The sequence below is a fragment of the Pristiophorus japonicus genome, chromosome 18 (genome assembly GCF_044704955.1).
Source record: "Pristiophorus japonicus isolate sPriJap1 chromosome 18, sPriJap1.hap1, whole genome shotgun sequence".
Taxonomy (NCBI): domain Eukaryota; kingdom Metazoa; phylum Chordata; class Chondrichthyes; family Pristiophoridae; genus Pristiophorus; species Pristiophorus japonicus.
In genome coordinates this window covers 94,939,707-94,954,753 of record NC_091994.1, presented here as the reverse complement: position 1 = coordinate 94,954,753, position 15,047 = coordinate 94,939,707, and the positions used below count along the sequence as shown (strand labels likewise).

Genomic DNA, 15,047 nt, shown 5'->3' with positions numbered 1-15,047 from the left:
CTATATCTCTGATCCATGCTGTCTTCCGGTGATCTCCCCACACTATCTCGGAGTTTATTCACCTAGACGTTCTCTCCTTTGCAAACAGTTTTAATGTTGGGTTAAAGATTTATACTCATGGAGGTGAGGGATGTCATGCCAATGAGATGCAGCAAAATCTCACCAAGAGAGCTGGCCAATATCTTGCCGAAGTTTATCTGTTCAGTAGCGGAGCCATGCAGAGCAGTACTGTCCCAGGTTAAATCTCTGGTCTGTGTTAAGTTAACTGATCTCACCCAGGGCAGCAGTGGGGTTGGCACAATTGGCCTCAGTGTCCCTTAGACTAGAGAGGGGGGAAAAGCAGTCAGGGTTCCTTCTCTTGATCACTGTCTGGTGACCCACCTGTATGTGGGCATCGGGTGAGGAGAGTATTAGGCTTCACTGCAGTATTCTCCATTATCAGATACCCTGCCAATGCTCTCTGTCTAGCTCACATAGAAATGACGAAGTATTGGGGAATGCTTAGCACCTGTGCAACTGTGTCCTGGCAGGCAGTCAAATTGGTCTTTGGCAGTAGCTCGAAATGGACTCATAATGAATCCACAGTCCATTTTATACCACTCCTAATGTTCTTATGTGTTGAAGTCAATGGGAGAGAAAATCCAGTGTGGTTAAGAATAGGAGGCTCATTTGCTACGAGCCCCTTTCCCAATACTGACAAAGACCACCTTCACCCCCAATGTCTTCAGGTCAGATGGAGGAGGCGAGAGAGAGGGAGCTTGGCTGAATGTTTAGCATTGTGAATGTCCAGCGACGTGACAGGCATGCTGCTGCCCTCACCCCGTGTAGACTGCAGGCTGGGGACCCAGTGCCAGTCTGGTTTGCAGTTGTCAGAGCAGAAACTGATCTTTGCTGAAATTTGTTCCTGAAACAGCTCCCTGGAGTCTTGGTGTAAAAATGAAACTAAATAAAGGTCCTTGCACAACCTCCACTCTCACACTTTGATGCTGCTCATTCACCAAGTGTGGGTATCACTAGATAAATACATAGCTGACCAAAGCTTAGATTCCCAATGGATCAAACCCTTTCCCATTCACTCCCATTATACAGAATCCCAAAGCACCAAAACCCTTCCCATTCACTCCCATTGTACATAATCCCAATGGATTTAAACCCCTTCCCATCAACTCCCATTGTACAGAATCCCAAAGCACCAGAATTCTTCCCACCCACTCCCATTATACTGAATCCCAATAGATTTAAACCACTTCCCATCCACTCCCATTGTATAGAATCCAATGGATTTAAACCCCTTCCCATTCAGTCCCATTGTGCAGAATCCCAGGGGAGTTATCCCTTTCCCATTCACTCCAACTAAAGATAATTTCAATGCAAACAAACTGTGTCATTCATTCCCATTGTATAAAATTCCAATGGCCAAAACTTTTACTCGTCCAATCACATTGTCAAGAATTCCAATGGACTAGACCCTTCCCATTTATTCCCATTATACAGTGTTCCTATTCCATAACTAAGAAGTGACTTGGAGAAGGGAAAATATTTTGTAGTGTACTATAGGGGGAGTCCTGAAGAGCTTTGGAAACTCAGGAAAAGCAGGATAAACTGGGAAGTCGTCCCTTACATGTAGCAAAGCGACGTCAGCAATTTACATGAATGTAATACCTTACTAATGGTGCATATGTTGGGTATACTCCATGCAGGCTCCACTACCAGGTGATGGGTAATGTGGATGTTTCACTCTGATCTGTACCCTGAGGATAATGAGCAGTGAAGAGAGGGCTGGCATTGGGACTGCCACTGGCCTTTTATTGTTAACAGCTTCTAATTCAGATGAGGAGCAGGTCCAAAGGGAACAATTGGAGTAGGACACTGGACCGGAATGGGGGTGTTACATTATTGGGGTTTCTCCCATTGTGTTGCCATAACTTTGACAGAAGCCCCGATTACGCAGGAAAATAGGTCCCTGCCAAAGGTGTGACGATGGAGCCCTGAGGGTAGTGACCCCAGAAGATCAGAGAAGGAGACAATGAAAGTTCAGAGACAGAGGGAGGGATGAATATGCCAATATCCTGTATTACAATTTCCTGGCTTTGTCTGACTTTTCAGTGTTTTCAGCATGTTAGACTAACATTGCGATAGAAAGCAGAACAAACGTCGCTCGACATGGTTCAAAGGACATAAACCAGCGGCCCTCACTCTGCTGTCTGTTTGGTGTCTCTCTCTGTGTGGGAGACTTTGGAGGCGCTGGTTGAGGTTTCTCTTGTCGAGTTGAAAGGATAGGATATGCTGATAGGCTGAGATAAGGTAGGGTGGGAGGAGGCTTGTGTGGAGCATGAACGCTGGCGTAGACCCATTGGGCCAAATGGACTGTTTCTGTGCTGTAGACTCGATGTAACTCGACACACCCACCTGGACCCGTGCCTCTGTGAGTTTGGTCCTCTGGGCCAGCTCCTCCCTGGTATAGATGTCTGGGTAGTGGGTCCTCTCGAAGGCCTTCTCCAACTCCTCCAGCTGCTCGGCGGTAAACGTGGTGCGACTGCGGCGCTGCTTTCGTTTCAGCGGGAGGTCCGGCTCGGATTCCACGTCAGAGGTCCCATCATCTAAGCGATTGCCTATTGAGTGGTAATATTCAACAGAATCGTTAGTGGATAGGGTTTAAAGAATGACATGAGCATCTTTCACAAGTCCTGAGGTGAAGAGGACTGCATATTGTGCCAAGGACACCTGAGTGCCCAACCAAAGTAATGTAGAGTATAGACAGGGCCAAGGTTAGACTGAGGGACAGGCCAAACCTGCAATGTACTTCCAATCAGAGACTATAGAAAAAAACTGCTCTCGAGGGGACAGTTCTGTGTAGCTATTCTGCCATGAGGGTTCATGGAAGCACAAAACAGCCGTTAGCGAATCAGAAGCTCACTTCCTTGAAATTCAGGTGGGGTGTAAAACAGGCCACTGATTCGCTATGGCTCATTTTGATCTTCCGCCCAGGAGGAATTTCACCCATCCACACCGCATCATGTAAACAGCACGTGCTATTGACATCTAGTGCTAGAATATCGTTACCACACCAATGTTTTCTGATTCCATATCAACTCTGAGCGATGTGACAATGGCCCTAATCTCATGTACAGCTGCTAATGCAGCTCTGCTCAGTGTTCTGAGCTCAGGCTTCAGCCTCAAGCCATGTCTGGGCCCAGTGCAAAGGATCCAGTGCAAAGGATCCAGTGCAAAGGATCCAGTGCGAACGATCCAATGCGAAGGATCCAGAGTAAATGATCCACAGCGAAGGACAGCTAGATAAGGTGGTTAAGGCAGCATTCAGGATACTTTCCTTTATTAGCCGAGGCAGAGAATACAAGAGGTTATGCTTGAACTGTATACAACACTAGTTAGGCCACAGCTAGAGTACTGTGTGCAGTTCTGGTCAGCACATTACAGGAAATATGTGATTGCACTCGTGAGGGTACAGAGAAGATATACGAGGATGTTGCCAGGATTGGAGAGTTTTAGCTCTGAGGAAAGATTGGATAGGCTAGGGTTGTTTTCTTTGAAAACTGAGGCTGAGGGAAGACTTAATTGAGGTGTATAAAATTATGAGGGGCCTAGATAGAGTGTATAGAAAGGACCTATTTCCCTTAGCAGGAGGGTCAATAACCAGGGGGCATAGATTTAACGTGATTGGCAGAAGGATCACATGGAAGTTGAGAAGAACTTTTTTCACCCGGAGGGTGGTGGGGGTCCGGAACTCACTGCCTGAAAGGGTGGTAGAGGCAAAAACCTTCACCACATTTAAAAAGTACTGGGATATGCACTTGAAGTGCCATAACCTACAGGGCTATGGACCTAAAGCTGGAGAGTGGGATTAGGCTGGATAGTTCTTTGTCGGCCAACACAGATGCGGTGGGAAGAATGGTCTCTTTCTGTGCTGTAAATGTCTATGATTCTAAGATGATCCACTGTGAAGGATCCAGTGTGAATGATCTAGTGTGAATGATCTAGTGTGAAGGATCCAGTGTGAATGATCTAGTGTGAATGATCTAGTGTGAATGATTCAGTGTGAAGAATCCAGTGTGAAGGATATATTGTGAAGGATACAGTGTGAATGACCCAGTGCAAAGGATCCAGTATAAACGATCTTGTGTGAAGGATCCAGTGTATACGATCCAGTGTGAAGGACCCAGCGTGAAGGATCCAGTATGAAGGATCCAGTGTGAAGGATTCAGTGTGAATGACCAGAGTAAATGATCCAGTGTGAAGGACCCAGTGTGAAGGATCCACTGTGTATGATCTAGTGTGAAGGATCCCGTGTGAATGATCCAGTGAAAAGGACCCAGTGTGAAGGATCCACTGTGTATGATCTAGTGTGAAGGATCCCGTGTGAATGATCCAGTGCGAAGGACCCAGTGTGAATGATCCAGTGTGTATGATCTAGTGTAAAGGATCCCATGTGAATGATCCAGTGCGAAGGACCCAGTGTGAATGATCCAGTGTGAAAGCACCAACTCTTGTTGGTTCTACAAAATCAAGCACTCTGCAGAGCCTCACCCAGACTCCACGTCTGGTCGTAGACAGTGAACATTGGCAGACTATTCAACTGTAGAGGGCATCACAGCTGAGTCTGATTCTGCCCTCACCTGCTGTGCACACAGATACTATCCAGTAAGAATCCCAGGTTACTGATTGGGAGCAGGAATTTTCCTTATCCTGGGAAGGGGCTGAGGAGGATTAGTGCCCAGCTGAGGTCAGCTAAATTCAGTCCAGACTGGAGATGGAGACCGGGACCTTGCTGTGCGATGACTCAGTATCATTGGACCATCATGGGATCACAATTTAAAATGAGTTACGGCTCGTATAAAACAGTGCCATAAAAAGGTAGGGTTCGTCTCCCCTGTAAATGTACAAGGGGTTGAGAAATATTTTCCTTTTATAATTCTACAAGATTGGACTTATTGCATAAGACTCTGATAGGGTTAATGTCAGATCCATGCACTTCTCGAAGGGTGAAGGATATTTAATCCAGTCACAGACTGGTTGCAGGAAGGCAGCTGTGGAGCTCCTGTGAAGACCAGTCCTGGCCTGCTAACATTTCTCAGCCTCACCATCAGGATGTTGCAAAACTTGGTGTCATGCTAGAGGGTTTAGCACATCAGCCAGTTACCACGGCTCTGCGGCAAGTTCTAAAGACACTGGGTGTGCGGCACAGCAAACTTACCAAGTAGTTCCTTACCTAGAATTCCGCGGACAATTTCTCCCCTACGCTGTGCTCTCGGGAGCACGGTGAACCCTGCTCGGATACTGGGCACCTCCTGGACCCTTGTCCATCCGCCAGTGACTGTCAGTTGCGTATTCGACTGAGCCAGACATCATTGCCGTGGCCGCTCCTGTCCACACATGCGGAATTTGCTACAGGAGTCCCTGGTTAATGATCTACGGTGGGAATCTTGGTTGATTTTTCACACCCTAACCCGGGGGCTCCTCAACTGCTCAACTGACAGAGATCACCTAATTAAGAGCTGACTACACATCAAACCTTCTCCTCCCTGTAACACCCTGATATAACACACCCCTCACTGTAATACCCTGATATAACACATCCCTCACTGTAATACCCTGATATAACACATCCCTCACTGTAATACCCTGATATAACACATCCCTCACTGTAATACCCTGATATAACACATCCCTCATTGTAACACCCAGATATAACACACCCCTCACTGTAATACCCTGATATAACACATCCCTCACTGTAATACCCTGATATAACACATCCCTCACTGTAATACCCTGATATAACACATCCCTCACTGTAATACCCAGATATAACACACCCCTCACTGTAATACCCTGATATAACACATCCCTCACTGTAATACCCTGATATAACACATCCCTCACTGTAATACCCTGATATAACACATCCCTCACTGTAATACCCAGATATAACACACCCCTCACTGTAACACCCTGATGTAACACACTCCTCACTGTAACGCACGGATATCACTTTTTTTTTTCTTAGACGGTCCCTCGGAGTCGAGGATGACTTGCTTCCACGTTAAAAATGAGTTCTCAGGTGATTGAAGAGTACAATGTGCAACCTACAGTCTCTGTCAGAGGTGGGGCAAACGGTGGTTGAAGGAACAGATGGTTGGGGTGCCTGGGTTGCCAAGCGCTCCTTTCCACTGTCGACGCTTGGCTTCAGCTTGCTCTCGGCGAAGAGAGTCGAGGTGTTCAGCGCCTTCCCGGATGCTTTTCCTCCAATTTGGGCGGTCTAGGGCCAGGGATTCCCAGCTATCGGTGGGGATGTTGCACATTATCAAGGAGGCTTTGAGGGTGTCCTTGAAGCGTTTCCTCTGCCCACCTGGGGCTCGCTTGCCGTGTCGGAGCTCTGAGTAGAGTGCTTGTTTTGGGAGTCTAGTATCAGGCATATGGACAATGTGGCCTGCCCAATGGAGCTGATCGAGCGTGGTCAATGCTTTGATGCTGGGATGTTGGCCTGAGTGAGAACACTGATGTTGGTGCATCTGTCCTACCAATGGATTTGCAGGATCTTGCGGAGGCAACGCTGGTGGTACTTCTCCAGTGTTTTGAGGTGCCTGCTATACATAGTCCACGTTGCTGAGCCAATAGGAGGGCGGGTATCACTACTGCTCTGTAGACCATGAGCTTGGTACTGGGTTTGAGGTCCTGGTCTTCAAACACTCTCTTCCTCAGGCAACTGAAGGCTGCGCTGGCACACTGAAGGCGATGTTGGACCTCATCGTCGATGTCTGCCCTTGTTAACAGTAGGCTCCCGAGGTATGGAAAATGGTTCACGTTGTCTAAGGCCTTGTCATGGATTTCAATAACCGGGGGACAGTGCTGTATGGCAGGGGCAGGTTGGTAGAGGACCTTTATCTTACGGATGTTTAGTGTAAGGCCCATGCTCTCGTACGCCTCGGTGAAGATGTTGATGATGGCTTGGAGTTCGGCTCCAAGGGCGTGCAGACGCAAGCGTCGTCCGCATACTGTAGTCCGATGACAGAGGATGGGACAACCTTGGATCTGAACTGGAGGCGGCGGAGGTTGAACAGATTCCTGTTTTTTCTGTAATTTAGCTCAACTCCAGCGGGGAGCTTGCTGAGGGTGAGATGGAGCATTGCAGCAAGGAAGATCGTGAAGAGTGTTGGTGCGATGGCAGCCTTGCTTGACCCCGTTCCGAACATGGATTGGGTCTGTGGTGGATCCGTTGGTCAGGATCACGGCTTGCATGTCATCGTGGAGCAGGCGGAGGATGGTGATAAACTTTTAGGGGTAGCCGAATTGGAGGAGGATGCTCCATAATCCCTTATGGGTGACAGTGTCGAAGGCCTTTGTGAGGTCAAAGAAGGCAATGTACAAGGGTTGGTACTGTTCCCTGCACTTCTCTTGTATTCGCCACGCGGTGAAGATCATGTCCATTGTATCCGTAGTGGGCGGAATCCACATTGCGACTCTGGGAGGAGCTCTTCAGCCACAGGAAGAAGGCGATTCAGGAGGATTCTTGCGATGACTTTCCCGGTGGTCGATAGCAGGGAAATTCCTCTGTAGTCACCGCAGTCGTACTTGTCACCTTTCTTGAAGATGGTCACGATTACGGCATCTCTGAGATCTCCTGGCATGCTCTACTCCTTCCAGATAAGAGAGATAAGGTCATGTATTCGCGCCAATTGTGCCTCTTCGCCATGTTTTAGCGCTTTGGCGGGGATTCCATCTGCTCCTGATGCCTTGTTGTTCTTTAGCTGTCGGATGGCCTTTTCTACCTCGTGCCGGGCTGGGGTTTTGCTGAGATGGTGGCGGGTAGCATGCTGCGGCTTGGAATCCAGGACACATGCGTCGAAGACAGAGTTTCGGTTAAGGAGATCTTCAAAGTGCTCCTTCCAGCGGGCCCTGACTGTCCTTGATGAGCACCTCTCCGTTCTTGGCCAGCAGTGGGGTGGAGCCTTGGGTCGTAGGTGGTTTTGGCTGCATTAAAGAATCCTCGCATGTCATTGTTGTCGGCTAACTGCTGGATCTCCTGTGTTTTCTCCACCCACCATCTGTTCTTGAGGTCGCTGTTTTTTTGTTGGACCTTGGCCTTCAGCCGTCTGTAGAGCTGCTTTCTTGCTCTCGAGTTGGGTTGCTGCTTCAGGTTCAGAAAAGCCTTGCGGCTTGCAGCTGATCAGCTCCTGGATCTCCTGGTCATTCTTGTCAAACCAGTCTTGGGCCCGAAATTGATCAACTTACCGCCCACTGCCGCCGATATTCCTCTGCAAGATCCGAACCAGTGCCACTTTCGAGGTGGGCTGGAACGGGCGGGAGGGGACAACCGCCCGCTGACGACAGCGGACGGCCGAGTGGCGCAACTGAGCTCCTGCCTGCCGAGCTCCCATATTGATGCAGGCGGGAGTCGGCGCCAGAACGGGGGTGGACCGCTGGCTGGAGGCTGGCCTATCCCCCACGGTATGTCTGAAGATCTGGAAAAAAAGGTTAGTGAACATTTTTTTTTTCCAGAGCGACTTACCTGGATGGGGTCCTCTGAAGGGCTTCTGATAGTTTTTTTTTCCTGATGATTTTTAATTTCAGCTGTTCGACCCTCCGTGGGCCCGACTCCAGCCTCACCGGCACTTGGGTGGCAAGCGCCTTTGCTGCCGAGAGTGGGAGCTTCCGTCGGCCGCCGCCCAGATGGGTGGCATAAGTCCCTGATTTGCTGCCCGCCGACCTTCGAGGAATATCTCGCCGAAAAAACCGTCAGGTACCTCGGCGGGCATCGGCGGTCCTTTGGGCGGCACTTGGGTGGGCGGGGGCCTTTATCAATTTCGGGCCCTTGGTGTTTCCTGGTCGAGTGACCGAGCATCTCTTCGCAGGTGATAATTATGGAGGTCTTGAGGACAGACCAGGCGCTGTGGACAATCTGCGTTTCTCGGTCACCGGGAGTCATCAGGTTGGCAGTGAGGTGCTGGCTGAATAGGGCTTTCTTATCAGGGTCTTTGTGTGCCCCAGCATGAATTTTCCTGCGGCATTGTTTCAGTTGCCGTTGTTGCTTTGGGGTTACATTGATGTTGATGACAGAGCGGATTAGGCGGTGGTCCGTCCAGCAGTCATCAGCTCCTGTCGGGTGATACACAAATTCTCGCAGTCCCTTGCTCGGACAATAACGCACCCCTCACTGTAACACCCTGATATAACACATCCCTCACTGTAACACCCTGATATAACACACCTCTCACTGTAACACCCTGATATAACACACCTCTCACTGTAACACCCTGATAGAACACACCCCTCACTGTAACACCCTGATATAACATACCTCTCACTGTAACACCCTGATATAACACACCTCTCACTGTAACACCCTGATATAACACACCTCTCACTGTAACACCCTGATATAACACACCCCTCACTGTAACACCCTGATATAACACACCTCTCACTGTAACACTGTAATATGCAGGGTATGGAACAATGCAATCTGCAGCCCTGATTGAAGAATGGGCAGTGTTTCAGAATGCATCAAGGCACAGTTGTGTAGGAGCTACGTTACTAGATGAGTAATCCAGGGTACAGTTGTGTAGGGGTTCTGTTACTGGCATAGTAATCCAGAGGCCTGGACTAATAATCCAGAAAATGTGAGTTTTTAAAAATTCATTTTTGAGATATGGGCGTCAATGACAAGGGCAGCATTGATTGCCCATCTCTAGTTGGTGTGGGACTGGAGTTACATATAGACCAGACCGGGTAAGGACGTCAGGTTTCCTTTCCTAAAGGACATTCGTTCAATGAGCTCAAACCCCACTGTGGTAGGTTGAAAATTTGAATTCAGTTTTTAAAAATCTGGTGTCAGTAAAAGTGACCGTGAAGCTGTCAGATTGTTGTAAAAGCCCAACTGGTTGGCTAATGTCCATTGGGAAAGAAATCTGCCATCCTTACCTGGTCTGGGCCTATGGGCTAGAACCTCCACTTTTGTGCTTATCACAATGGGCGTTATTTCCGGCGTGGGTTTTCAGATCACTGGCTTCTCGCCCAATCTCAAAACACCTAGTTTACATTTTTGAAAATGGGTGTTACCGCAAGCGATATCAAATGGGAGGTAGCGTTAAATTTTTTTGACCTTCTGCCGTAAAGTGTGGCCGTCCTTAGCAACGGCATGGCAACATCGATTCCTGCGATTCTGGAGGTCAAGGGTCCCCATGACAGGCGCAGAAGAGGAGACAGAGAGGGGGAAGCTCAGAGGGACTGAAGGCGTGGCTGGGTGTGGTGTGGTTGCTTTGGGAGGAAGGAAGGAGACTTTAGTGCTTCACAGCAAGTAGGCAAACAAAAATTAGCTGTTACCAGCCACATATTTGACCGAATTTGCCCTATAATGGAGAGAGAGGAGGAGGCATCACAGCACGCTGTGGAGACTGAAGCTGGAGAGAGCAGTGAGGTGGGAGAGGAGCACATTGGAGGCCGTAAAAGAGCCAGGAGGTTCTCGGACGAGGCAAATGCTTCCCTCTTGCAGGAGGTCGAGTTACGCTGGGGTGATTTGACACAGGGAGGGAGTGGGGAGCCCACCCCAAAGGCCTACCAGAGGATATGGACCGAGATAGCAGAGGTGGTCTCGTCGACGACCAACATGGTGTGTGAGGGCAACCAATGCCGCAAATGATGGATCTGCAAGTATAAGTATTACATTGATTTACATGTACTTATGTATTCATACAATGTGATTTGTAACAGTCATGAGTGACTATCAGCAGATGTGAGGTATTGCACTTTTACCGGGATTGTTTTACTCAAAGCCTGCGGTCACAGTGTACGTCTTTAGGTAAACAATGATAATCATCATAATAACCATGATTACATCTGTCGGTTATGTGTTGTATCAGTGTCTGTGACAGTACCTAGCAATGATATCACGCAATGATCTCATGCCATGTCGTCCTGTCACCTTTTACAGAAGAAGCTATCGACGATTAGGTCCGTACAGAGGCGAACAGGTGGGGGGGCCATCAGACCCCAGCGACATCACAGAGATGGAGAAGCGGGTGCTCTCACTCATGGGGAAGCACCCCCAGACAGCCACAGATGCATCTGCAGACCCTGAAGTGATGCCATGTGAGTAAAGCTTACACCATTGCGTGATGTAAAGTCAATAGATGCCACACTAACTCATATCCGAATAATCATATATGATAGATGATTTCTAAAATTGTCATAGAAATAATGCTGGCTTAATGAAAATCATTGCAAAGCAAATGTGTTGATGGTCATGAAATGTGATGTCTATGATGATTTTGAGAGCGGTGGTGCTTTTGTCGTGCATATGCTGTGTGTAGCGCTTGACTCACCTTGTCACCCTAGCACCCACTTCTCCTCTAATAACCTCATTTGTATCTTGCAGCTCAGGCCCAGGCCCCAGGCAAGGCCACAAAGGCCAGAAGGTGGGGGTGCGGGGCAGGAGTCGGCAGACGATCCTACTACATCTGGTGCTGAGGAGCTCCGATTGTCGCCCGTCAATCCGCTGGGTCTGTTCTCGAGGGATGAGAGCGCGGACTTCGAAGAACCTGCATCGTCACGCTCCAGAAGCCAATCCACCCCAAGGCCATCTAGTGGCCCTCCGGTCATTCCCGCCTCCACTCTGGAGGTACTGGCCCCAAGCACCTCTCCAAAGTGCACCCCATTTGTCCCCAGGATGGTGCCGACCCCGCAGAGGCCTCCAGGATGCGGCAGGTCTGTTCCACGAGCGCGACATGACAGCGGAGAGGTTGTCCAGGAGGACTGTAGACATTGGTGACCAGCTCATCGAAGCATTGGGGGGCATATCCCGACAGCTGATCACTATGACCGAGTACATTCCGCGCATGGTGGAGTCCCTGCTTGCAATAGCCAGGAACACTGCTGCCACAAGCCTCCCAGTGGTCGCTGAGCGCGGCACTCCACCCCTAGGTTCCGCACCACCACTGCGAACGACAGATGAGAGCAAGGACCAAGATCCTGCTTCTGCATCAGAGAATGTTGCCCCCTCGGCAACCCCCGCTCCCATACCCGTGCAACCACCGCATCTGCCTTCATCCCCCCCCCCAATGAGGCACGTGCTGAGGAGCTCCTCGGCTGGGAAGGGAAGGGAAGCGGTAGAGTTGGGGAGAAGAAGGAGAAGGGGAAAGAAAGTGAGGTGCATGTGCGCAGGTGATGGCTGTGTTATATCTCCATCTGGGTGTATGCAATTTGTTGCAATGTATGGAGGCTGGGGACCATGCTTTGCCTTTGTCTTCTGTGTTGGTGGACATGTTGAACTTGTGATTTATGTCAATGGTGACAAAAGTGGGGTGTGAGTGGGAGTTGGATGTTATTGGCTGTGATACTTATGATTTCAGACCATTGTTAGTATTAAACTTTTGTTAATGAACATAACCTTGTTGCGCATTGTCTAGATAGCTGGACCATTACACACTGGTGATTCCTTACCATGAAAGGGTTAAATACAACTTAAGATCAATCAATGTAAACTTTAACTGGCACCAAGATGATGGGCACCATTGATGTCTGAGCTGCACACACACAGCAGTGTGTCAGCGTTGTCACTCACATCAGCACTCTTTCAGGCAAATCTTTCCGATATCAGCTCCTCACGTAAGAGTGGGATTTAACAAATGCCAGCCACACCGCTGGTGTTTGTTCTGGTTAATTCCACTTTTTGTGAGCGTTTTTTTGAGCGAGCGATATTGTGGCCGATATGTGTGCGAGGTGGTGAAATTGACAATGGGCGACCTCCATGGCTGCTAGTTTGGGTAAATATGCTCTTTACGACAAAAAACAGTGGGCGGGCGTTCATATTGAATCTCGGCTTTAATTCCGTGTGGAGAGTAACGCTGGGCAATATTATGGGCGTTGATTTCGCCCATTCTGCTGATTCCGCCCAAAAAAAGAGGGCGAGTGGTAATATTTTTTCCCGGCGTTAAGCCCATTGGGAAAATAACGCTCGGCGATAAGTCTCCTAAAAAAGCCTGTCAGTTTCCATTTTGTGCCAAAATAAGCGATATATGGGTGCTATACGTAATTTCAATGGTAAAATGGGCGTTAAGTGGGCGTTAAGCATGCAAGAAAAGTGGAGGTTCTAGCCCTATATGTGACTCCAGTTCCACACCAACGTGGTTGACTTTTAACTGCCCTGTGAATTGGCCTAGCATGACACTCAATTGTACAGGACAACGAGGGACGGGCAATAAATGCCGGCCTTGCCAGTGATGCCCAAATCCCGAGAGCGAATTAAGAAAAAATGCGCGACCCTGGTGCGGAGCCTGCCCGGCCGGAATCACTGGGTAAGTGCGGATGTGCTCTCCTTGACTGTCGGCCCGTTTATTTGAATCGTGGGCAATGTGCCCATGATGCCCGAGTGCAGGGTGCCAGAGGGTGAGGGTCTGCACTTGGAGCTCGCAGTCAGTATCTCCGCCCTCTTGTCCAAACTGTAACACGTGTTCCCATCACCAGGAGGCAGTGTGCCCCCTAACTCTGTGTTGGTAGCCGCGACTGATCCATTACTGGACCTCTGGCCTGGTGTAACTGTGCGCTGTGCCGCTCTGGCTGGCTACCAGTGTAAGTTGGCCAGTTCATTTCCTGCTGTGGTTGAACCCAATCCCATTCCTCTTTAACACTCTTCTTAAAACAGCTTGAAGCCACCAATGATCAGATCCCTCTGCTGCTTGCCAAAGGAGACCAGAGGAAGCTAAATGAAAATTAGAAGTGTGGAGGCAGAGGGGTTAGAGCCTGGAGGATTAGGCCGAAATATATAAGCAAAGGCCTTTCAGGGGCTTAAAATGTAACCGTCCTTCAAATTCAATTTGATAGTGGCGGTGAAGCTGTAAACAATGTTTGCAGGTGTGATGTGGTCATTTGTGTGGGGGTTGTGAGAGTGGAAAAATTGCAGCTTTGTGATGCAGTCTACCATGAACAAATGTGTAAATTAGTGAGTAGAAGTCAAGCAGCCAGGGCACATTCTCCAATAATAAATCCAAACAAGCCCAAGAGTCATTACAGGAACGTCTTTGCAGAAGGAGTTTTGTGCGGTTAGGATTACGGAAAAATACATTTCTTGGTAAATTGAGGTGGGGGGAGGGGGGGGGCGGGAAATTGGGGCCAAGATACGCAGCGAATCAGCGATCGGCCGTGAAGTTTAATTAAACAAGGTGTTAAGGGATTAGGTGGAACCTGTCATTAAGACCCACTCAGGGGCTCCTCAGGACTGAGAGATGCTGTTTTACTTTGGAGAGGGAGTTGTGGACGGTTGCAGACATGAGGACGCATTAATGAAATTGAATTGCACATCAGCCCCTTGCAGCACCATCGCTGTGTCGGGTTTTGTTTTCTCGGGATGGCTGCGATCAGGGCTGCCCTTAGTTTGGCCTGATGCAACTCGAGGACCCAGGCCCCTGAGACAACGTCTCACGTTTCACACAGTCACTGATCCCGGGGGCTCGACGAACCCTGCTCTGAAGAGAAAAGGAGCTGATCTCAGAGAGAGCTGGACCTGTGAGTGGGCGATGGGCCGGGGTGAGGCACCTGGGGGAGGGGTGCGGAATGGATCAGCGGGCAACCCGCCTGCCGATCGATGGTTCTCTGCCCAAGGCTGACCCACGAGATGCCACGTCGAGTGCGGACACTCGGATGCCAATTGCTATACTGGCCGCAGTGGGAAGTGGCTCTGGTTCCGGGGAAACTCCCGACCTCTTGGACTCAGATCATCCCTCGGGCGGCAACACAAAACAGGCGGTATCAAATCAGCCGCTCTTTATATCCCCGTGCCCGATATTCAGTCCCATTGACTTCAACAGACAATACTGTGCTCAGTTCTGGTCTCCATATTATAAAAAGGGTACAAAGACACTGGAGAAGGTGAAACAAAGATTTACTGGAATTAGACCAGAACTGAGAGGTTAGAAATATCAAAACAGATTGAACTGGCTGCGGCTCTTTTCTCTAGAAAAGACAAGGCTGAAGGGTGACCTGATAGAGATCTTTAAGGCGATGAAAGGGTTTGATAGCGTAGACATAAATAAGAT

At 49.1% G+C, this 15,047-nt stretch overlaps 1 protein-coding gene across 3 annotated transcripts in view; it reads right to left on the bottom strand.

Annotated features, from left to right (window-relative positions):
- The window catches only part of LOC139228906 (paired box protein Pax-7), a 155,877-nt gene that overhangs the window by 65,750 nt on the left and 75,080 nt on the right, over window positions 1-15,047 (bottom strand). For all 3 annotated transcript variants that reach the window (XM_070860406.1, XM_070860407.1, XM_070860408.1), the window contains one exon: window positions 2,410-2,612. In XM_070860406.1, coding sequence (XP_070716507.1) covers window positions 2,410-2,612 — 203 coding nt within the window. The remainder of the gene's footprint in view (window positions 1-2,409; window positions 2,613-15,047) is intronic.